The sequence below is a fragment of the Acomys minous genome (assembly GCF_964271855.1).
Source record: "Acomys minous genome assembly, chromosome: 10".
NCBI classification, from domain to species: Eukaryota; Metazoa; Chordata; class Mammalia; order Rodentia; family Muridae; genus Acomys; species Acomys minous.
This window is the reverse complement of record NC_140491.1, coordinates 120,306,712-120,330,191: the sequence shown is the minus strand read 5'-3', so window position 1 is coordinate 120,330,191 and position 23,480 is coordinate 120,306,712. Positions and strand designations below refer to the sequence as shown.

General features: G+C 34.7%; 3 protein-coding genes and 1 long non-coding RNA gene across 4 annotated transcripts in view; all 4 read left to right on the top strand.

The window, feature by feature from the left end:
- Nucleotides 1-23,480, top strand: part of LOC311606881 — a 178,964-nt gene that overhangs the window by 129,135 nt on the left and 26,349 nt on the right. The window lies entirely within an intron of this gene.
- LOC311606482 (uncharacterized protein) overlaps nt 1-23,480 on the top strand; it is a gene marked incomplete at both ends in the record, with an annotated part of 37,826 nt that overhangs the window by 2,415 nt on the left and 11,931 nt on the right. The gene's annotated exons all lie outside the window — the stretch shown is intronic.
- On the top strand, nt 11,726-12,664 carry LOC311606823 (olfactory receptor 5J3-like; the record flags this gene model as incomplete). The annotated part of the gene is made up of 1 exon (XM_084798232.1): nt 11,726-12,664. One exon carries the CDS (start codon nt 11,726-11,728, stop codon nt 12,662-12,664), a length of 939 nt encoding a protein of 312 aa, XP_084654358.1.
- Nucleotides 19,106-20,044, top strand: LOC311606833 (olfactory receptor 5J3-like; the record flags this gene model as incomplete). Its single annotated transcript, XM_084798242.1, has 1 exon — nt 19,106-20,044. One exon carries the CDS (start codon nt 19,106-19,108, stop codon nt 20,042-20,044), a length of 939 nt encoding a protein of 312 aa, XP_084654368.1.

Here is a 23,480-nt window from a genome sequence, read left to right as displayed (position 1 = left end):
GATCAAAGAAAATGAAATTTAAAATAATATAAATGAAAATGGAAGAAATTAAAACAATCCATTGGTGAAAAATAGTGCAGCTCTCAATATTCTCAGGATATATAAAAAATCTATTTGTTATCTATCTGTCATCTATTATCAATCTATCATTTGTCTATCTACCTATCATCTAGCTTTCTATCTATTTATCTATTTATCCATCATGTATCAACATAATCTAACTATCTAACTCGGTTGATGGAAACATTGTCTCAGAAGTAGGCTAATTACACCACTGAACTTCATTCCAGGCCCATGTGGGACATTATTCAATATGTAAAAAATTCTATAGGCTATTGTAATACAATACATAAAAATAAGTTATGTTTTTATATATTAATAATTAACCATGCTAAAGAACAATTAAACATCTCATTTAGTAAGATTTTGAGGTGTATCATATATTATGAATAAATAGGACTTCAATGGCTGTATTGAAGAATTTACTGGGAGAAATGGTAATTGTGTTTGATTGCTAAGAGCAAGTTCAATTGCTTTAACCTAAAGCAGAAAATTTCACTGTCAGTGGATTGGAAATTTTCATTCTTCATCATGTCTATAAAATAATTAAAGAATCAAATCCATACAATCTTATGCTCCTATAGTTATAATGGTTTTACTCCATTTCCTTAGACCTATATAAAGACCGCAAGATCTACATGTTCAAGCACTAAATAATAAGAAAATAGCAGAAATAAGGACTCACAGAAGTATTAATAATGGATTATTCTCAACACATTAATGGGTTGAGGTTATGTATATGTGAGAAGCAGACACATTTGATATAGACTTTGATTTGGGCATTTGTAGATTTAGTCAAATTTAGATCAAGAAAATTTACAATTAAACATCTCATTAAGCACTGCTCACATACAGAGAGTTCTCACTGCCGTTATTTCTTTACCACTGCAGCTGCATCTATGTACTCACTCTGCATTAGGCATTATTAGGAATCCAGAATTAATCAATGAAAATAAAAAGATATGTGTGAGTTGTGTTCTCTGCTTTGTATAAGGAAGAGAATCATCTTTTGATTCCCTTTTCCATGGAAAGTCAGGGAGCTAGTGCTCAGATACTTAAGGATGTGTAATACAAATAAATTCTAGAAAAGCCAAACTCATATTAAGGAATGTGAAGGTGAACAGAAATTATTTGAGGTTTAATACTGGGAGTAGAAAATTCTTTAATGGAACCAAATATATTTGAGGACCTACAGAAATGACCTGTGTTTTCAAAGTGGCAATGATTTTACAAGTAAATAGATTTTGCCAATATTTATAAAAAGTAGACAGATAAAATCTTTAGAAATTAATTGGAGCATATTGATCACATTGTTTTTGAGACTGAATTTGATGACGAGGCCCAGTCTGTTCTTAAGCCTATGTTGTTCTTTTTTGAGGGAGGCTTTTTGTTTCTGAGATTATATACATATAATATAGCTCCTGGGTCTAAAAAATATTGGTTCTTTTCTTATATAGTAAGCTTTTTTTCTATTTATTAATGCAAGCCTTCAACACTATTTTAAAATGCAAAATTGAAGATGACAAAATGTGTTGTTGTCCTGTGTTGAACTCAGGTCCTCTGCTAGAGCAACAAACACTCTTAACCACTGAGCCACCTCTCCAGTCCTCCACCATTTTTATATAAGCTTCCTCCTCCTTCCTTTTAAAACTGCCTTATTGCCAATAGTTATAATTTATCATTGTTTGCATGTTGTATTAAACTGAAGTATATAGTTTTATTTTCCCTGTAAGCAGAATAGGGACATAACTGGCAAGGATTATAAATGACATTATTTAAATCATTTAAACACTAGGTATTATGTAGTAGTTTTCTAAATATCTGAAGAAAGCATGAAATCATATATTAGTGTGTTTTCCCTTTATTTTATAAGTATATAGTCATTACAAAATGGTAATAAACATTCAAATAAGGACTTCAACAAGTTTGTACATTAAAAATATTATTTTAAAATTTAAAAAAGGCAAAGTTGAACTCTTGTAATATAATTGCTCCATTTAAGATTCATATGAAGTCCACTGTGTTCTACATGTCACTACTACTAAATGTAAATTTACCTTAACCCTTGATCATTTCTTTTCAATTTATTCAGTTTACCTCCTGACTGTAGCTCCTTCCCTGATCTCTTCCTGGTCCCATGCCCATTCACTCCTTCCTCCTCTCCTCCCAGCGTCTGACCCCAGCCTATCAGTTCTCATCTAGACTACCTGCATCCTTTCCCTCTGTGGCCTGGCTAGGCTGCCCTGTCAGGGGGAATTAATCAACTAGGAGTCCATGACAGAAGTAGCCGCTACCCTCCATATTATGGGATTCACAAGGAGACTGTGCTGCCTATTGATTACATCAGAACAGGGGGTCTAGGTCCTCACCATGCATGGTCCTTGCTCGGTGCAGCAGTCTCTGCAGGCCCCCTGACCCCAGTTTTTTGGCTTCCAATGGTGTCCAATGGAGCTGTTATCACCTCCAGGTCCATCTACTCCCCAAATCCTCCATAAGACTCCTTGTGTTCCACCCAAAGTTTGGCTGTGAGTCTCCATCTACTTGGTCCCCTCTGGATGGAGTCTTTCAGAGGACCCATATGGTAGGCTCCCTTACTGTTTCTTCTCTTCGGCTCCTTCAGAATGAGAATTAAGCAACCTCTCTAAGGTCTTCCTTGCTATTTGGTTTTTTAAGTCTTTGTATTGTAATGTGATTATCCTGTATTATGTGACTAATACCTGCTTATAAATGAATATATACCATGCATGTCTTTCTGGGTCTGGATTACCTCACTCAGGATGATCATTTCCGTTTCCATCCAGTTGGCTGCAAATTTCAATATTTTTTTAATAGCTAAGTAGTATCCCACTGTACAAAAGTGACACAGATTCATTATCCATTCTTTGGTTGAGGGGCATCTAGGTTGTTTCCAGACTCTGGCTATTACGAATAAAGCCACTAATGAACAAAGTTGAGCAAAAGCCCTTGTATGGTGGAGCATCTTTCAGGTATATGCCCAGGACAGGGTGATAAGTATGGATCTATTTGCATTTTTCTACACGTAGATCTCCAGTTAAACCACTACTCTTTGTTGAAAATATTGTATTTATTCCATTGTATGGTTTTTGATTCTCAGTCAAAAATCATGTATCCATAAGTATATTCATTCCTGGGACTTACAATCAATTATTTGATCCATCTATCTGTTTTTATGCCACTACCATGCATAATTTTATTACTGTTGCTATATAGTATAGCTTGATATCAGGTATGGAGAAACCTCCAGATGATCTTTTATTGTACATGTATTAATGTTTTTCGTTTTTCCATATGAATTTGAGAACTGTTCTATCAATGTTTGTAAAGAATTGTGCTGTCATTTTGATGGTAACTCCATTGAATCTGAGGATTGTTTTTGGTAAGATGGCCATTTTTACTATGTTTTATCCTACTGATTGATGAGCACAGAAGATCTTTCCATCTTCTGATATCTTCTTCAGTTTCTTTCTCAGAGACTTGAAGGTCTTTTATTTTCTTGCTTAGAATTACACTAAGATACTTTGTGGCTTTTTGTTTTGTTTTGTTTTTGTGGCTATTGTGAAGGTGTTCTTTCCCTAATTTCCTTCTCAGCCTGTTTGTCTTTTGTGTATAGGAAAGATACTGAATTTTTGCCGATTTTTAGTTCATTTTGTGTCTAGACACTTTGCTGGCAGTGTTTCTTTGTAGAATTTTGGTGGTCATATATGTATACTATAAAATCATATTGAATAGTGATATATTGACTTCTTCCTCTTCAATTTGTTTCCCTTAGTGTCCTTAGTTGTCTTATTGCTGTAGCTAGGACTTCAAGTGCTATATTAAAGAGATATGGAGAGAGTGGATAGCCTTGTCTTGTCCCTGATTTCTGTGGAATTGCTCTACCTTTCTCTCCATTTAATTTAATGTTGGCAATCCAGTTACTGTATATTGTCTTTACTATGTTTAGGTATGTGTCTTGTATCCCTCATCTCTCCAAGACTTTTTAACATAAATGAATGTTGGATTTTCAAATGCTTTTTCAGCATCTAAGGAGATGATCATATGATTTTTTTCTATCAGTTTGTTTATATGATGGATTACATTGATAGAGCTCCTTATATTGAACTACCCTTGCATGTCTGGGATGAAGGCTACTGAGTCATGGTGGATGATACTTTTTTGTGTGTGTTCTTGAATTCAGTTTGTGAGTATTTTATTGAGTATTTTTGCCTCAATATTCATAAGGGAAATTGTTCTGAACTTCTCTTTCTTGGGTCTTTTTATGGCTTAGCATAGCATGATTTTGAAGTGTTCCTTCTGTTCCTATTTTGTGGACTAGTTTGAAGAGAATTTTGATAAGTTGTATCTTTCAAGAAAGTTGTACATTTCAATTAGATTTTCAAATTTTGTGGCATATAGGCTTTTGAAGTAAGACCTAATGATTCCTTGGGTTTCCTCAGTGTCTGTTGTTGTCGTCTCCCTTTTCATCTTTGATTTTGTTGATTAGAATACTTTTTCTCTGCTTTTAGTTAGTTTGGCTAATGGTTTATCTACCTTGTTGATTTTTCTCAAAAAACAAGCTTTTGCTTTCATTGATTGTTTGACTTGGGTTTCTAATTCTAACTTATTGATTTCAACACCTGAGTTTGATGATTTCCTGTTGATAATCTCTTTGGTGTGGTTTCTTCTTTTTTTTAGAGCTTTCAGATGTGCTGTTTAGTTGCTAGTATGGGATCTATCCAATTTCTTTATAAAGATGCTTCATGCTAGAAACTTTCCTCTTATCTGTTCTTTCATTGTGTCCCTTGAGTTTGAGTATGTTGTACCTTCATTTTCATTGAGTTCTAGGAAGTTTTTAATTTCCCTTTTAACTTTGTGCCTGACCCAGAGATCTTTGAGTAGGGAATTGTTCAGTTTGCATGAGTTTGTAGGCTTTCTGTTGTTGTTGAGTTCCAGCTTTTGTCCATAATGGTCTGATAAGATGCAAGGGGTTATTTTGGTCTTCTTGTATCTGTAGACATTGGCTGTGTCAATTTTGAAGAAGGTTCCATGAGGTGCTGAAAATTAGGTATACTCTTTTGTATTTGTGTGAAATGTTCTGTAGACATCTGTTAGGTCCATTAGATTCATGGCATCTAATTTTTTTTTCTATTTCTCCATTTAGTTTATGTCTCAATTATCTGTCTATTGGGGAGAGTGTAATTGTGAAGTCTCCTACTATTAATATAAGGAATTTAATGTGTGAATTATGCTTTAGTAATGTTTCTTTTATGACTGTAAGTTCTCTTGCATTTGGCATAATGATCAGAATTGAGATGTCATCTATGTATAATTTTCCTTTATGAGTGTGAAATGTCTTTCCCCATCTCTTTTGATTAGTTTTGGCAGAAAATCTATTTTATTAGGTGCTAGAATGGCTACTTCTGCTTCCTCCTCAGGACTGATTGCTTGGAATACTTTTTTCCAGCCCTTAACTTTGAGGTAATGTCTGTCTTTATTGATGAGATGTGTTTCTTGTATGAAACAGAATTATGAGCCCTGTTTTCACATCCATTCTGTTACCTTATGTCCTTTATTAGGTAGTTAAGGCCATTGATGTTGAGAGATATTAATGAACACTGGTTGTTAGTTCCTGTTATTTTGATTTGGGTGGTGGTACAGTGTGTGTATTTTTCCTTTCTTTTGGTTTTATAGATGAGGGATTGTTTATTTCCTGTGTTTTCCTGGGAGTAAATAGCCTCCTTGGGTTGGAGTTTTCCTTCTAGTATCTTCTGTAGGGCTGGATTTGTTGCTAGGTACTACTTAAACTTAGTTTTGCCATGGAATTACTTGTTTTCTCCATATATGGTGATTTAATGTTTTGCTAGGTATGGTAGTCTGGGTTGGCATCTGTAGTCTATTGATGTCTTCATGACATAAATCAGGACCCACTGGATTTCATAGTTTCTCTTGTGAAATCACATGTAATTCTGGTAGGTTTGCCTTTATATGCAACTTGGCTTTTTTATTTTGCAATTTTTTTCTTCTTTTTTTTAAAAGTAATTTATTCATATTACATCTCAATTGTTATTTCATCCCTTGTATCCTCCCATTCCTCCTTCCCTCATGCTTTCAACCTATTCTCCTCCTCTTTGTCTGTGACCTCCTCCCCTTCTATATGATCATAGGGTATCAAGTCTCTCCTTGATAGCCTGCTATCCTTCCTCTGAGTGCCGCCAGGCCTCCCCATCAAGGGGACATGGTCAAGTATGGGGCAGCAGAGTTCACGTAAAAGTCAACTTTTAATATTATGTCTTTGTTCTGTACATTTAGTTTTTTCATTTTTATTTTGTGGGAGGATTTTCTGAAGAAAAGAATCCTGTTCTTTAGGATCCCAAGAATGGGATCGGAATGGTCTAGTGAGAGAACAGGTGATGTTAATTCACTAGAAGAGCAACCACCTCATACAGGAGCTTAATTGCTGCCATCTGAAAAGATCCCGTGAACAGACTGGGCGGAGAAACATCAATGAGCCCAGAACTGGCAGCAGGCAGGAGGATTGGAGACTTGGGATAGATTTGGCTGTTCATCGCAGCCCTTCAAGACGCTCCTAGAGAAAACTACTTGAGGGAAGGCTTCAGAGCTCCGGCTCCTGCTGAGGCTCTGGGGTCTGGTTATCTCCGGTGCTAGTGGAAGAAATCCTGCGGCTCCCAACTGGAGAATCATTCCTCGGGACTGATATCCTTAAGATTTTGTTGTTGTGTCAATTAATCTTCATTTCCTACTGTTTTGGTTAATCGGGTTATAATTGATGTAGGCTCGGTCATTAAGTTGTTAATAAAATATTTTGGTTAAGAAAACTGAGTCTACAACAATTTTCTTTTCTGGTCAAATCTATTTGGAATTTCTGTAGGATTCTTGTATATTTTTAGGCATCTCTTTCTTTAGTTTGGCAAATTTTACTTCTCTGAGTTTTGAAAATATTTTCTGGGCTGTGAAGCTTGGAGTCTTCTCCTTCTTCTATTCCTATTATTTTTTACCTTTGTTTTTTGTTTGTTTGTTTTTGTTTTATAATGTCCCATATATCCTGGATATTTTGTGCCAGAAAGTTTTTAGTTTTAATGTTTTCTTTGACTGATGTATTGATTACTTTAAGAGTATCTTATATGCTTGAGATTCTCTCTTCCATTGCTTGTATTCTGTTGATGTTTCTTATGTCTTCAGTTCCTCTTCTCTTCCCTGAGTTTTCCAAATCCAGAATTGCCACAGACTGTGTTTTCCTTGTTGCTTCTAATTCTGTTTTTAGGTTTTGAATAGTTTTATTCATTTCTCTCTCCCATTGAATTGTTTCTCTTTAATTCTTTAAAGAATTTATTCAATTCCTTCAACTGTTTGAATGTATTTTCTTGTATATCTTTGAGAGTTTTATTTTCCTCATTCAAGGCTTCTATTATTTTCTTTTTTTTTCTTCTCCTTTATTAATTCATTCTTGTTACATCTCAATGGTAATCCCATCCCTTGTATCCTCCCATTCTTCCCTCTCTCCCATTTTCCCCTTATTCCCCTCCCCTATGACTGTTCCTGAGGGGGATTACCTCCCCCTGTATATGTTCATAGGGTATCAAGTCTCTTCTTGGTAACCTGCTGTCCTTCCTCTGAGTGCCACCAGGTCTCCCCCTCCAGGGGACATGGTCAAAGGTCTATTATTTTCATCACCTCTGATATAAAATAGTCTTCTTTCACTTGGAGGTGCTAGTACCTCTGGGGCTTTCTGTGGTAGGTCTTCTGGTTTGCAGTGGTGTCATAAGGCTCTGAGTTTTTTGCATTTGTTCTTATGCTGGCCTCTAACCATCTGGTTGTCTCTGGTATTCAGGCATGGTGGTCCCTCAGATGGGGTTACTGTCTGTGATCCAGGTGGGCCAGGCTGGTCAGAGGCAGGGAAAGAGTACTCCACATCCAATGCTGTTTGCTAATGCTTCCCATGGGGTTCTTCAGGGTGGCAGAAAATGGAGGTTGGAGCTAAGCCCAGCTCAACTCTGCTGGGTTTGCTGACTGTGTCGCAGATGGATCAGGAAGGTGAGGAGTGAGCAGAGAGAGATCCAGGCTGAAACTGCTAGGATATCCTAAAAGCCTCCTTGGGATGGAGGAAAGTGTGGGTTGTGGCCTGAGCCTGACTCACCTCTGCTGGTTGGCCATTTGTGTTCTAGAAGAACCAGGAATAGATTATTGTTTTAAATCTATTAGAGTAACCAAAAACTGGCTAAGCCCCCTTCCAGCATTAGTATATCCATTTACACAAATAATTTCAAAACACTAATAAAATGTAGAAAGTGTTCTTTGAGTGCCTTTCATGTAATTCTTTTGATGTTAATTGAAAGTCTGAAATGAAGATATTTTTAAAGCCTTTGAAAATTTCTCTTTAACATGCTTTCTCTTAAGAGAAGGCCTAACAGTGGCTTGATAAACATCATTCATTCATTGAATACCCTTGGGGGAAATTATATTTCATAAGACACAATGTCCCTTGAATATTAAGAATTTTCTATAACTTACAGTATAAAGTATAATTCCCTATCCTAATTTTGTTTTATAAGCAATTTGTTTTCTTTGTTTATTTTCAAAGTGTTACTCTATAGGCCAGGTAACCTTGGCCTACTAAATAGTAGTTCAAAGTATTCTAAGACCCATAGAGAGTGTCCTGTCTCAGCTTTCCTACTGCCTGCTTTCTGGATTACAGGCATGAGAAACTACCCATGGCTAGTTTTTACTTTAGAAAATTAAGCCATGCACTTAGAGGAAATAAGCTGTAGGTTTGAAAGTAAAGCTAATGCTTTTCTAAATATATGAGTGAGTGAAGAGTTGAGAAATTACTATAAATTTCCCTTCAGAGGTCATTGAATGTGAAGTCAGTGACCAGAAAATTCTACAGTACACAGAAGCAAACTCGGTGAAGAAAATAAAACAGTAAATATGTGGAATTACTTTTGCTTGATGTTATTTCTGTCATCCAATTGAGTTAAGATAGCAGTGGATTTTGTTATGTCTCATTCTGCTCATCATAACGTGATGTGCACCAGTACTTCTGTTCACTTACTTGTTTTCTGTTTGTGACTTAAGCATGTGTTCTAAGAAGTATGGTAAAATACTAAGCGAAATTTTGTTTTGGTGCTGTAAGTAGTTTTTTCAGATATTATAAGTTCTGATTCACTTGACTATTCATTACAAAAATCAGGAAATGGAATGCCTTTGGGGAGCCATTAAGTTCTTGAAAGTTTCTTAAATCCCTGGAGAAAGAAAAACTTTCAGTAATGAGTGCATTACATTCTTTGAATATGAGGTTTACTCCAGGGAAGGTTCCATCTGAACCAAATATATATCGGAATAACTTATCTCAACATGCCTTTTGACATGATTGTACTGATCTTACTCATGTTTTCACATCAAGGTCTGTGTGCCACTGATCCTCCTGTATGTAAGGATAGATTTCAGTTTCACCACTGCTATTTGAAACTTTGGTTATTGGCTGAATTTGCACATTTTAAAAGTAAGAAATTTTAGTGTTCTGTTTTAACTTTTGTTTGAGATACTGATAGAGAAGCCATGGTATAGATAGTCACTAGATACTTAAAATGGAATGTAATTTTTTGTATTTGTTAACTAAGTGTACTTATTTGAAAATATATATACAATTTTACAAATTTAGCTACTGTCTTAAGGATTAAGATTATATGTTGAGATTTTAATCAGGTTAACTTGCCAAATTATAGAGGAAAGACAGTTGTAAAGTATCTACTTCTTTGTTTTAAGTATATTTCTCTCTCTTTTCCTACATGAATATCAATTTCTTACATATCCTAAACACACACATCCACACATATACATAAAAACAAACAAACAAACCAGTGTGTTAAGCTAAGTTAAATACATGTTAAACGTCATTTCACATCATTAAGTAAAAATTACTTTTTAAAAATAAACATTTACAGCTATAATTCAAATAGATTGTGATGTAGATGTAATATGATTTTCTACTCTTTATTATTTAATATTCTTAATTTGTGTTTTTTTAGCTTTAATAACAGTGTAAGTAGTAGGAAACCCACATGAACACATGATAATGTTAATGTTCACAATAAATTGCACTTTATACAATATTATTAGTTGTTAAGTGTTCATAAGGTTACTGATTCATTTATGAAATATACCATCTACACCCGAAGGAATTGATGTGAACAGCAGGGTTCATCTTCAGCTATGATTATAATATACTTGGTTCCTTCAATTTTTTTGTAGTTTTTGTTGTTTCTAAATAAGAAAGATAAGGAAGATAATAATAAGTTGAACTGTCAGTGTATGTTAAAGTAAGAGGCACAAAGTGTAATAAAAAAGCCAATTGTGGTTTGAATTCTGCTAACAATTAATGGGGGATGCTCAAGTTGATTTTCAGATGTTTAGGAAAGTCAGTTATATACCCTTTATGTGGGAATCAATAGGTTGGAATGAAATTTAGCATAAGTCATACTGGCTGTTCATCTGAATCTCCAAATTGTACATGGTACTCTAGGCAAAAATCTGGATGTTGACAGTAAAAATATAAACAAAATAAACAAAATATGATGAAAAACTATTATTTTTCCCTATTTTTCCATTACTTATAAAAAAAACACCTAATGTGTATGTTGTTTCTCTTTATTTGTGATGTATATGTGAAGAAAAATTAGGTTTTAGTGAAATGCTGTACTAATAGCTAGAAATGAATTTGTAAAAAAATGAATAATGCTTTGCCTACTCTAAAAACTCAGTTGCATCATAAAAACAAATCAGTTTGCAAAGTATCGTGTTAACATTTTTAGTAAATGCTTTACTTTTTAAGCATTTACTTTGGCATGAGAAATGGGAACTACTAAACAATATATCCCAGAGTTTCAGAGTCAGGGTTATTCTAGAGATGTTGAATGCTAATTGTCTGTTTTAGACACAATTAAAAAGAAAACAAATAAGTACTAAGGACTTTGTAGAAGACTTAACAATCCCACACAAGGCCTTGTCTTCAATATTCTAAAACACACAGACAAACACACAGACATACACACATGCACACACCAAAAATAGGAATTAATCTTAAAGACATAAAGTGGAGATGGTTATAAACAGTATACCAGTGTGTATGGGTTCCTGACCATGGTAAGCATATGTTGTGTCACTGATGTTAAATCTTACTAAAATCTCTTAGCTTTTTAGCATATAGTGTGTTGATATATATTTGCATTCCTGCTCTTTATGTCTATTAAAATTATAAAAGGTAAATATGAAAATGGAGATAGAGATTAAATTTCAAGCATCGGTTCTTATGTTTAATAAATGAGCCTTTAACTGTCCTTAGAAAAACTTTGGTTTTTCTTTTTGTCTAGATTAAGGGTTGTATTTTAATGTATATTTAGTTAAGAATCCTCTGTTTGCTTTATCTCATCATGATCATTACTATAAAAAATAATAGAACGGTATATCAAAATATATAAACTTTTTATTAAAATGATTCTATGTTTATATAAGCTGGAGTACCAGGGGAGAGAATTTTTTATTATGGATAATGTGGGTAGTCTAGAATTCCTATGACATGAATATTCTACTGTTGGTGCCAATTTATATGAATTACCTGTTATTAACAGACACCAAGACACACAAGTACATGGCTGATGTCAACTTCACATTTGTTACTGAGTTCATCCTCTTGGGACTGACAGATCGAGATGAACTCAAAGTGTTTCTCTTCATATTGTTCCTGTTTATCTATGTCATCTCATTGTTGGGGAATGTAGGAATGTTCTTTCTGATATACGTAACTCCTAAACTCCACACACCTATGTACCACTTCCTTAGCTGTTTATCATTTGTCGATGCTTGGTATTCTTCGGTATTTGCACCAAAAATGCTACTGAACTTCTTTGTTGAAAGAGAGACCATCTCATTCTCAGCATGCATCCTACAATATTTTTTGTTTGTATCACTGCTTACCACAGAGGGATTTTTGCTGGCTGCAATGGCTTATGACCGATATGTAGCCATTGTAAACCCATTGCTATATACCGTGGCTATGACTAAAATGGTTTGTGTTGGGCTGGTGTTGGGTTCATGTATAGGAGGTTTAATCAATTCAGTCACCCACACAATTGGCTTGATGAAGCTGTCCTTTTGTGGGCCAAATATCATCAGTCACTTCTTCTGTGACCTTCCTCCACTGTTGAAGCTGTCCTGTTCTGACACCTCCATGAATGAACTGCTGCTTTTGATCTTCACCACCGTCATCGCAATGATTACGTTCTTGACGGTGATGGTCTCCTACATCTTCATTGTTGCTGCTATATTGAGGATCCGTTCAGCCGCAGGCAGACACAAAGCCTTCTCCACCTGTGCCTCCCACCTGACAGCTGTTACTCTGTTCTATGGTTCCATCAGCTTCAGTTACATTCAGCCAAGCTCTCAGTACTCCTTAGAACAAGAGAAGGTGGTGTCTATATTTTACACCCTGGTGATTCCCATGTTGAATCCATTGATTTATAGCTTGAGGAACAAGGAAGTAAAGGATGCTGTGAAGAGGCTTTTGGAGATAAAACATTTCTCTTGTTGATCGAAGACAATGAGACACAAAATACTGAATTAAGTTATAATGTTTATAAAAGTTCAATAAAGGTAATAATGACTACTATTATAGTGTTCCTTCAAGTTTAATCCTGTGTGCCAAGAATACATTCAATAATATTATACCATAAACGCATGGGTGGTATTTTGTTATATAAACTAAACCCTATACTCTGACCTATGAAGGTTATCTGAGATAAACAGTAATAATTTAATTTCCTTATATGAAGTGAAATTCATATATATGTGTATTTCTGATATAAATAAACATATGTAAATATAAATATTAAGACAAATCAGTAAGGACACCATAAAATGAATTATAAAAATAGGAAATGTTTGCAACTTTTAAAATTCCTTTTAGCTTATTTGCTTTTTGAGAAATATAGTTTTCGAATATAATAGTGTTTGTATTTGCTTTATATAGAATGTAGCCATATATGTTTAAATTTTTTATTTACTTATTTATAGTCCAATACTTTAAAGTAAATGTGCAGTCTTAAAAATACTTTGAAGATTTCACTTCCATCCAGGTTACTTCTTGCTACTAATACCTGGTGGCACAGGGAAAATCATTTTTCTCTGATGAAGTGTCACTGAGAATCTCTCCCATTCTCCAGAACAACCCCCATGTCTAGGAGTGCTTATACACATCAAATGAACTCCATGATTATATGTTTTTAAATTCAATAAATAATATTTTCTATATTAAATTTGGGCAAATTCTCTGATAATTCAGGGTTAACTATTATGTAAATTATATAAAGTGAATTATTTATTTGAGCAGGGAGAAGGGGAATAGTAAGATGTAACTGATCTAATAGGGGAAAATGGCAGAGCAGTGTCCTCTAAGGGAAGGGGAAGTGAAGTAAGGACTGATGAAGGGGGAGTGTAGAAAATTAACAGTAAGGATGACGGAAAGGGCATCTAGAATCATACTATTAACTAGTCACAAAAAGTAAAAAATAAACAGGCGAGCCTGGTGGCACATGTCCTTGATCCCACCATTCAAGGAGGCAGGGGCAGGTGGATTGTTGTGAGTTTGAGCCTAGCCTGATCTACAAAGTAAGTTCAGGACAGCCAAGTCTATACAAAGAGACCCTGTATGGAAATAGCCAAAATTAATAATTATACTCCTGCTACTAAAATAACAATAATAAAAACTACAATACATATAATTAAGTGCATAAATATACACATATAGTTTTTGGTGAGCTTTTTTGAGCTGATTATACTCTTACTGAGACCTAAAGGTCACCTGACAAAAAACTCCCCATATCAGACATGAGAAGTCTAGAGTTGTTGGACAGAGCTTTCAGAAAGATACCAAAAACATACAGTCTACTGCTGTTGCCCTGTGTCATGCACCAGAAGTGAGAGGTAACTACACATAGCTGAAGACACCATACACTTCAGAAGAGATCCCAGAGAGCTGTGAGACGCAACTGACTTGACTGCCTCCTCCCTGAGTAATAGCTTCATGGAAGCAAAGGCATTATATGTGCATCCACAGGATGAAGGCACTAACTGTCTTACTCAACTATGATGCTTATGGACCACATCAACAGCTAGCATGGTATGGTGAACATATGGTTATATAGCAGTACAATAATGGCAAACATAACTTGGAGGTAGCTACCATCTCTGTAATTGGACATAATATCTGTTCAGTAAGAGCAATGACATGCCTTGTACTGGACACCTAACTAATTACTCATTGGTGTTAAAATCATAGTTATTTAAAGTGAATATACAACCACTACTTTACTAAACAAACATAATACCTAACAACAGCTTATATAAAAGATAAGCATCATCTTTAGCTCTCAACAAGGAAACCTCCTTTTGCAACAAAGGGAGACTGCTACAGAAAAACACAACCAATCAGTTTGCACTGAGGTGGAGTCAAGCCCAATTACATACATCTACAAAACACTCTCAGACCTCAGCCTTAAGAAACATTGTGCAAGTGAGGATAGAAAAATAGTTAAGACCTAGAGTATCAGAACATTTTATGGAAATTATGTTTCTTAGGGATGTCAGAAGCTACACCCATAAAAATCTCACCAACATGACTTATTGCTTAAACATTAAAATAACAAGGACAATATCAAGGGACATGAAAAACTAGTTGGAGAAATGTCCTTGAGACATCAAAACTAGACAAAGAAGTATAACCAACTGTGAAATATTGGGAGAGGGAGATGCATCTTTCCTTTGGAAGAGTACATCAACCAGTGTTCAGTGCAAAATAGTGAGCCCTGAAAACATACATATAATAACATTACATGGACTCAACAGTTTGTATTTGGGAATATGTGTATATATACAAAAATACATGCATACAATAACAACTGATGGATAAAGAGGCCATGGATGGGAAGGAAAGCAGGGAGTGGCATATGTTAAATTTTTGAAGAGATGAAAGGGAAAAATGTAATTTGCCTATAACAGCAAAAATGTATGGAAATGAAATGATATCTTGATTAAAGCCCTTCCATGAGTGAGCAGAACATAATAAGTAAGAATTTAGCAAATAAAAACTGTTTCAAGAAGAATACTGTTTGATATTTGTTCCCTGGGACAAACAATCATTTTAACAAAAATGATTGTATTTACTCGTCAGTTTGTATTAATATGTTTAAATAATTGTACATATTGAAGTTATTATTCTAGTTAATTGCCACCTTTGTATGTTTGCATTTGTCTATTTTTGTTTCTAATGACTTATATTAGTGACTTAATTATACATATTATTCTTCAATTAAAAACATTTACAATCCACTTAAGTCATCGAACATTCTTTTATATTTTTAATCCCTTATTCAATTACTCTGCCTACTAAGCATCTCCATAGCCCAATGAGACAAAGATGTTGATTAATAAATTTATATGTGTCCTAATTGGCTGTATTCCCAATAACATACAGTATCTAGTGTCCAAAAATATACAGAAGAACATATACATTTCACATATCCACATATGCATATGTATTTCAAATAATTCCTATCCAGGTTCTTTGTGTTTATATGTGGATTTATATATGTACATATATCCCTAATTATTATCATTAACAATATAGTTATAAGTTGATTTGACATTAAAGGATGAATATTATAACAATGTGTGTAATGTATTACATGTGATATGCACATAGAAAATATGTAAGTAAATTATAAAGTTAAAGTAGGCAATAGTTTTTCCTGTTATCATTCCTTTGTAGTGCTACATTTTGGAAAGACAGCAAGGTCCTTAACTTCCTTAGGGCTACCTGTAGGTTTTTTTAATGAATCCCAGTGTTTACAGTACCCTGGGGATTCCTTCCTCCAAAGGCAAAAAGCCAAATATAAACTCAACAGAAAGGAAATGTAGAAATGGAGTAACTCTGCTTCTTCATACAAGGTAGGTATTCTGCTTGTGTATTGCAACACAGCATTTACAAATGCCTTCACAGGTTTTCCAAATAAGCAATACTCTCCTGCCATACAGCAATAAGAAGTGATGCAAAGTCACATAATTGTAACCATTCTGTGCAGAACACAGATTTGGCCAAATGCCACAGTTAGTGGTTGCTTCTGAGATACACTGTAAGCGTATTCTACATTTCCTCAGATTGCTACATTTAGTGGCATATATTTTTATTATTTGTAAGTTGAAAAGAGTATCTAGTTGAAGATATACTTTCAAATCTGGGATTCCTATAAACTGTTGATGTTTGTTAATTTGAGAGAAAGAGCAATAACCAAATTTTAGTTCAGTATCAGAGCTAAACTAGACTCAAATATTAATTTGTTGAACTATAACTTATATTAAGCAAAAGAGAACAGATAACGTAGTGAAGACAAAATTGCAATTAGGGAAATTAAAATATCAGTTATATAATTACTGAAATTTAATAAAACAGAAAATGGCATAAATTCATTTTTCTTAAAATAAAACCAACCCAATAAGGGCAAATGCTAAACATTATTGAACCAAAGATATTTTTTAAATAAATTTACCCAAAATGTTATTGTGAAGTTATTCAACACAAACTTATTTTGTCTTCATTTTATGTGTTCTTTAGCCTTTTATCAGCTAGGAATCGCTGGGCACCCTATGTTAGGTGTGACAGTTTTTCAGCATGTTTCCTGGTGATATCCACAACTTTACCTTGAAATACATTTGTACACAGAACTACTTGCTTTTAAAAGTCTCAGAGTGCTCTGGAAAAGCCAGTTGACTATTTTACTTGTGGTTTCAGTAAAGTACAGAAAGGCAATGCTGATTTGCAATATTTGACTTTTTATTTAATGATAGAGAAATCTGAGGCCTTACTTTATCGTCTTTTATTATAGAAGTCAGGGAAATATCTTTCTCAGGCGATTTGTGTAGCTTGATTGTAGAATCTCATAGCATACCAACAGAGTATGAAATTTTCTGTCAAACATATGTGAAATGTTCTCTGAATTTGTCTTACTGAAAACTCTTCTACCCCATCTTATTATATATACCAAAAATTTCTTCATTATTTCCTGTAAGCATTATTTTCTCACATACTTTCTATATATGTTAGAAATCAACAGATAACATTATTTATTTGAGATTTCATCTTCAAACTAAATTAACCTAATAATCCAACTATTGTGAATTGAAGATAAGTCATAACGTTGGTCATAAGAATCTACATTCTTGCTTGAATTGAATGTATGCCCAATGACTTCAGGGATTAAAGGATGAAAGGAAAAAAAATCAAATAATGTGAAAATGTTTGATGTTGGCTAATACACACTTAAGAGTAAATGCTACAGTAAAGCTGAGAATTTATGGTAAATGTTATTTACTTCTTGTCAAGGTGTGGAACAAGGTAATTTAAAGAAGAAAATATTACTTAAATTTGTTTTCATTTCATAGTACAGATGCTTGAAGTCTCATTTTCTTTTATTGTATGCTATAAAGTAATTAGACGTTTTCTATGTGACTGTTTATATATACAAAATCATACAAGTACATATTATTAACATATTTATATTGTGTTTTTCTGTTAAACTTACCTAAATATGATACAGAACATTTTAGATACCTTTATGCATTTAATATTCTTTTTAATTATGTAAATTAAAAAACACAGAAATACAGTACCAGAAAATAATAGTAGCTTAGTTACTTTTGTATTGCTATGAGGAGATGCCTGACCAAGATATGTATACACATACACATACACACACACACATACACACACACATGCACACATACACACACACACATACACACACGTACACACACACATACACACACACACATACACACACACATGCACACATACACACACACACACATACACACACGTACACACACACATACACACATACACACACATGCACACATACACACACACACACATACACACACGTACACACACACATACACACACACACATACACACATACACACACACATGCACACATACACACACATACACACACACATACACACACACACACACACACACACACACACACACACATACATTGCACCGATATCACAGTTTCCCTCCCTTCCACTTGTCCCAAAGTGTTAAATGCTGAAAGAACTTTTGTTTGCTTGTTTGTTTTATTCTTTCATTGTAGGTGTTCACCTCTGGAAGGCAAAGGTCTTCTCTTTCTTTCTGGAAATTTAGAATATTCTGTTATCCATAACTGTTGTGGGTACACTGTGTGAAGGTGTGCCTCTGCATATTAAATTGTTAATTGCTAAACCAGCAGAGAGCTAAATATTAGCCTGATCTTGTTATTTTTATTTTTGTGGCCCATCATCTGGCTTATATTTTTAAAATATTTATTGTTTCTCACTTGCTTATGGGCTGTAACTCATGACCAATAGCTGGGCAGGAAATGGAGCAGAGCTTCTGGGAAGACAGAGGGATGTTTGGAGAAGGAGACTGGAGAACAGGCAGGGAGGCAACAGGACAGACAGCAGCAGAGCAGAGAAAGGTACAGAGCCGGCCATGTCACAGGCCAAGCTTAGAGTACCTGGCAGACTCTACAAGCTGAAAGGCCTAAGCTTTAAAACATTAAACAGCCTCCATGTCATTATTCATATGTCTGTGGATCCTAGGAAGAACTCTCTACCAGAAAAAAAAATATGGTACTTGATTCTTACACTGTCTTTAGAAGAGTATTGCACTTTTTTTTCAAGTCTCTTCCTTCATATGATACAGAATGCTAATTTTAATTCCTTGATGAGGGTCAAAGAAAACATTTATAAAAACTAACTTTTCACACCCTGCTAATTGGAATTTAATTTGGATTATTATGGTTGATGAAAACTTTGTAATTCTTAACAAATGCTAAAAGAGTGATTTCATTACTGCAACTGTAATCTCTTGGTACATTACCCCTACCCTGCATCTCCTGGTTCTTTGCAGATCTCCTATGAGGGAATCACATCAATGGCTGACAGAAACTTGAGTGCGATAACTGAGTTTATCCTCCTGGGACTAACTGATGACCCTGTGCTGAATGCTGTACTCTTTGTGCTGTTCCTCTTAATATACATCTTAACAGTAGCAGGCAATTTGTGGATTATTGTAATGGTTTTATCTACTGTCCAGCTCCATTCCCCTAAATACTTTTTTCTTAGTCACTTGGCTTTCTTGGATTTCTGTTATTCATCAGTCTTTCTTCCCAAAATGTTGATAAACTACTTGGTAGGACAAAAAGGCATCTCGTATCACGGCTGCCTCCTACAGTATTCCTTTGTCAACCTGTTCCTGACTGCAGAATGCTTCCTGTTGGCTGCAATGGCCTATGATCGGTATCTTGCCGTCTGCAGTCCACTTCACTACAGATGTCTCATGACCCCCACATTTTGCATCTCTCTGGTGTCTGCCTCTTACCTGCTGGGGTGTGCCAACTCACTTACACACCTGAGGAGCCTTCTCAAACTGACCTTCTGTGGGTCCAACGTAGTTGACCACTATTTCTGTGACATCCCATTGCTCTTTAAGCTCTCCTGCTCCGATACCTACCACAGCGAGGCTTTATTCATCGTTCTCTCAGGAGCTACATCCATAACTACATTTCTGATAGTAGTTAGCTCCTATCTAGGGATTCTTATCACTGTTCTGAAAATGCATTCCGCCAGAGGAAGTTATAAGGCTTTATCTACATGTGCGTCCCACCTGACCGTGGTAACGCTCTTCTACGGAACAGTGATATCCACTTACCTGGGAACCAGCTCAAGCTTTCCGCAGGATACAGAAAAAATTGTATCTGTGTTTTATACGCTCTTGCTGCCAGCACTGAATCTTCTGATATACAGTGTGAGAAACAAAGAGGCCAAGGAAGCCATGAAAAGAATGATTAAGAGAAAAGTATTTGCTCAGTAAGCATGAATTTCCAAGACGAGAACGTGTAAGGCCCATTTATTGATTCTATAGACTAAGATGTGCTTAACGATTTACATACAGTGTTTCAAATAGGAGCAAGTTTATGTTCAAATGCACACACATAGTAGGCATTTAATTTTTACTTCTTTTATTAGCATTAATTATTTACTCATTGTGCTTTTTGTTATCCCCTATATAATGCACATATGCTATAATATGTAAATATTATATAAATTACTATATTGTATATAATATCATAAAATTACACTACCCCAGTACCCCAAGCCCCACTGTTCTCCTAGGTAAACCCCTTCTGCTGGCAAGTTCTTTTGGGGGAGGATACAAGTAGCTTCAAGAATTTCATTAAGGTTACTGTTTGGACATAGGGGAGGACTTGTTTCTGTAAAAAAAAAATGATGGGCTAGAAAATAAAGAATGTTCATATTCACTGGAAAGACATAAAAGATCCACTTTCACAGTAACTACATACACAGACCTGTATACCCAGTTTAATGGTGAAAAGGAAAATAGGGTAAGGAAACATATGAAAAACTAAATGGCAGTGCAACACTAAAAGCAGATTGAAAACATTCATGTGTTTGTTTCAGGCTACTGTAAGTGATATTTTCTGTCTGGTTCTCTAACAATAATAAAGCCCCACATGGAAGAGACCGATGGCATTTCCTCTCCTTCCTGGTGTGAAGAAGCTGCAAAGAATGGATTATCATCATCTTTTTTTAAAAACAAACTTCTTCCATATTACCAATAACAATACTCAGAATTTCTTCACCTTGCAGTATCTCAAGTATTTTCTTAAACAACTTCATGTCACTGATATTTACTTTTAATTTCTATGATTTTGAAATGATGATTCTGAAAAAAATCTAATATTCTCTATAGTAGATTGACTTCATTTTCTATCATTTGATATTTTAACATAAGATTGTCAGTTTTCTTCAAGTACAAATAAGAAAAGGAAAGGAAAATCATATAAATATTCATAAAAACAAAAAGAACTGATTGCAGAAGCAAATTGTATCTACATTTTTCCTTACAACCTCCCAGGGCTAAACAATGTTATAGATAATATGACTCAGATCAAAGGGTCTGAGAGTGGACCACAGGTCAGACATGACCAAAGTCTGAGGGGTAGACATCAAAGACACCTATTTTATGCATATTGATAAGCCTTATTCTATGTCACAATGATAAATAGTTCTTATTTGTTTTATTTCTTATACCATCATTTATTGAAAACTGTGGAAATTGGAGTATTAAGTCAACACTAGGAGATTTTCTTTTTTCCCCTTCATGGAAACTTTATACCTTCTGTGGAAGAGAATTATTGCAACATCAGTGCAAATACAATCTTATCTCAAGAGTATACTGAGACACACCGAAATTCAAAATTTAAAAACTTCCTCAAAATAACAGTCTTCCTAAGTGCCATTTTATTTTAAAAATAAAATGATAATCAGAACCATGTGTTGCTTATATTCATATGCCATTGTTTTTAGTTAGGGAGTCCATTATAAAAATCTGTTCTTCATTGCTGTTATGTCTAGTGTTGACAAGGAAGCACAAAATAACCATGCTTTCTAAAATATTTGTAATATTATTAATATTATTGTAAGTTTGTAGAAGTTGTGTTCATGTTTATAGAATAATAAATATCTCTAGCATAAGGCTATACAGATAAATAAAAATAAAAATGTAAATATGCTTAAGAATTTTCATTTTAAATATAATGTCAAGTATAGATTCTTATGTAATGATATTTTATTTTAAGGTTGCTGAATATACCATAGTGAACTTCAGAATAATTCCATGGAAAATATCTGCAACACATCTCACCAAACTGCATGTTTATAAGTAAGCATTGTAATAAACAAATTTGCAAAAAATGGTTCTCAGATTAGACAAAGAGCATTTTGAATGACAGCTTATTGCCACACGTCTAAAGTCTGTTCCCTCATACCTTTAAAAATATTGAGTATATAGTTATTCTAAACTTTATAATGATATTTACATGATAATAAGTTTGTACATGACTATATAATTTTCCTGGTTAGTTTTCTGTCAGCTTGGTACAAGCTAGAGTCATCAGAGAAGGGCTTTAATATATAAAATACCTCTATAAGGTAGGGGTGTAGTGATTTATGGAAAAGGTCCCAGCTTGTTATGGATGGGACCATCCCTCGGCTGCTGGTTGTAGTTTCTATAAGAACGCAGGCTGAGCCATTCATAGTGAGCAACCCAGTAAGCAACCCAACTTGTTGGCCTCTGTATCAACTCCTGTCTCCAGGTTCCTGATTTGTTTGAGTTCCTGTCCTGTCTTTATTTGATGATGAATAATCATTTGGGAATGTAAGCCAAATAAGCCCATTCTTCCCCCACATTGCATGAGTCATGGAATTTATCACTACAATAGTAACCCAAGCTAAATTACTAGTCTACTTTTTTACCCAATATTCTGTTTTCTAGGGATTAAAATACTCATAGTGAACAGGAAAACAGAGTGAAATGTTTTGACAAGGATATTTTATTCTGTCTGAAAAGTAAAATATAGTAATTAAATTTTATAACAGCTATCCATGCAAGGAAAGGTCAGAACGGCCAGTTCTTCATATACCTACTCCACATCAAACAACCAGAGATTGAAATCATGAGGAAAAATGAACTAAAAATATTACCAAATATAAAAATCAAAATACAGGATAACAACTATTGACATACACTTAGGTTTTATAAATTGTATGAAACATTAAGGGTGACATTATTGAATCTGGGGGAGCATATACTACACATGTGATATACAGACAGATACAGTACCACTTTATGTGAAGTACCAAAAATCATACACTTTAGAATCACAGTGTATGCTGGCTGGCAACCATCACCTATAAATAGTCGATGTATCAGAGAAAATGCTCATATTTTCATTAAGCTTCATTAGCCATTAGAAATTCCAGATGTTAGACTATTGTTAAACATTTTGTCCAACAATATTTTGTTCCTCAGTATAACTAAGACATCCAAGAATGTCTGAGTAGAACACATTCACATTTTCACTGGACCCTTGGCATCTCCTTCCTCTACAATGCCAAAGTAGTTTTTCTCTGTGCCTGCATAAATCTCCAACCCTGCCATGCACTGGTGGCACACACCCTTATTCCTAGTACTTGGGAGGCAGAGGCAGACACATCTCTGAGAGTCCATGGCCAGGCTAGTTTACAAAGTGTGTCCCAGGGCAGCTAGAGCTGTTACACAGAGAACCATGTCTCAAAACAGACAAGTAAACAAACAAACAAACAAACCAAAATCCTAACAGTTTTCATACCTATTTCCTATTATTATGCATATATCATTAAACAGTTACATAAAAACTGAGCCATGAACAAAATCAGCCTATGTTCACCTCTATCTCAGAATACAC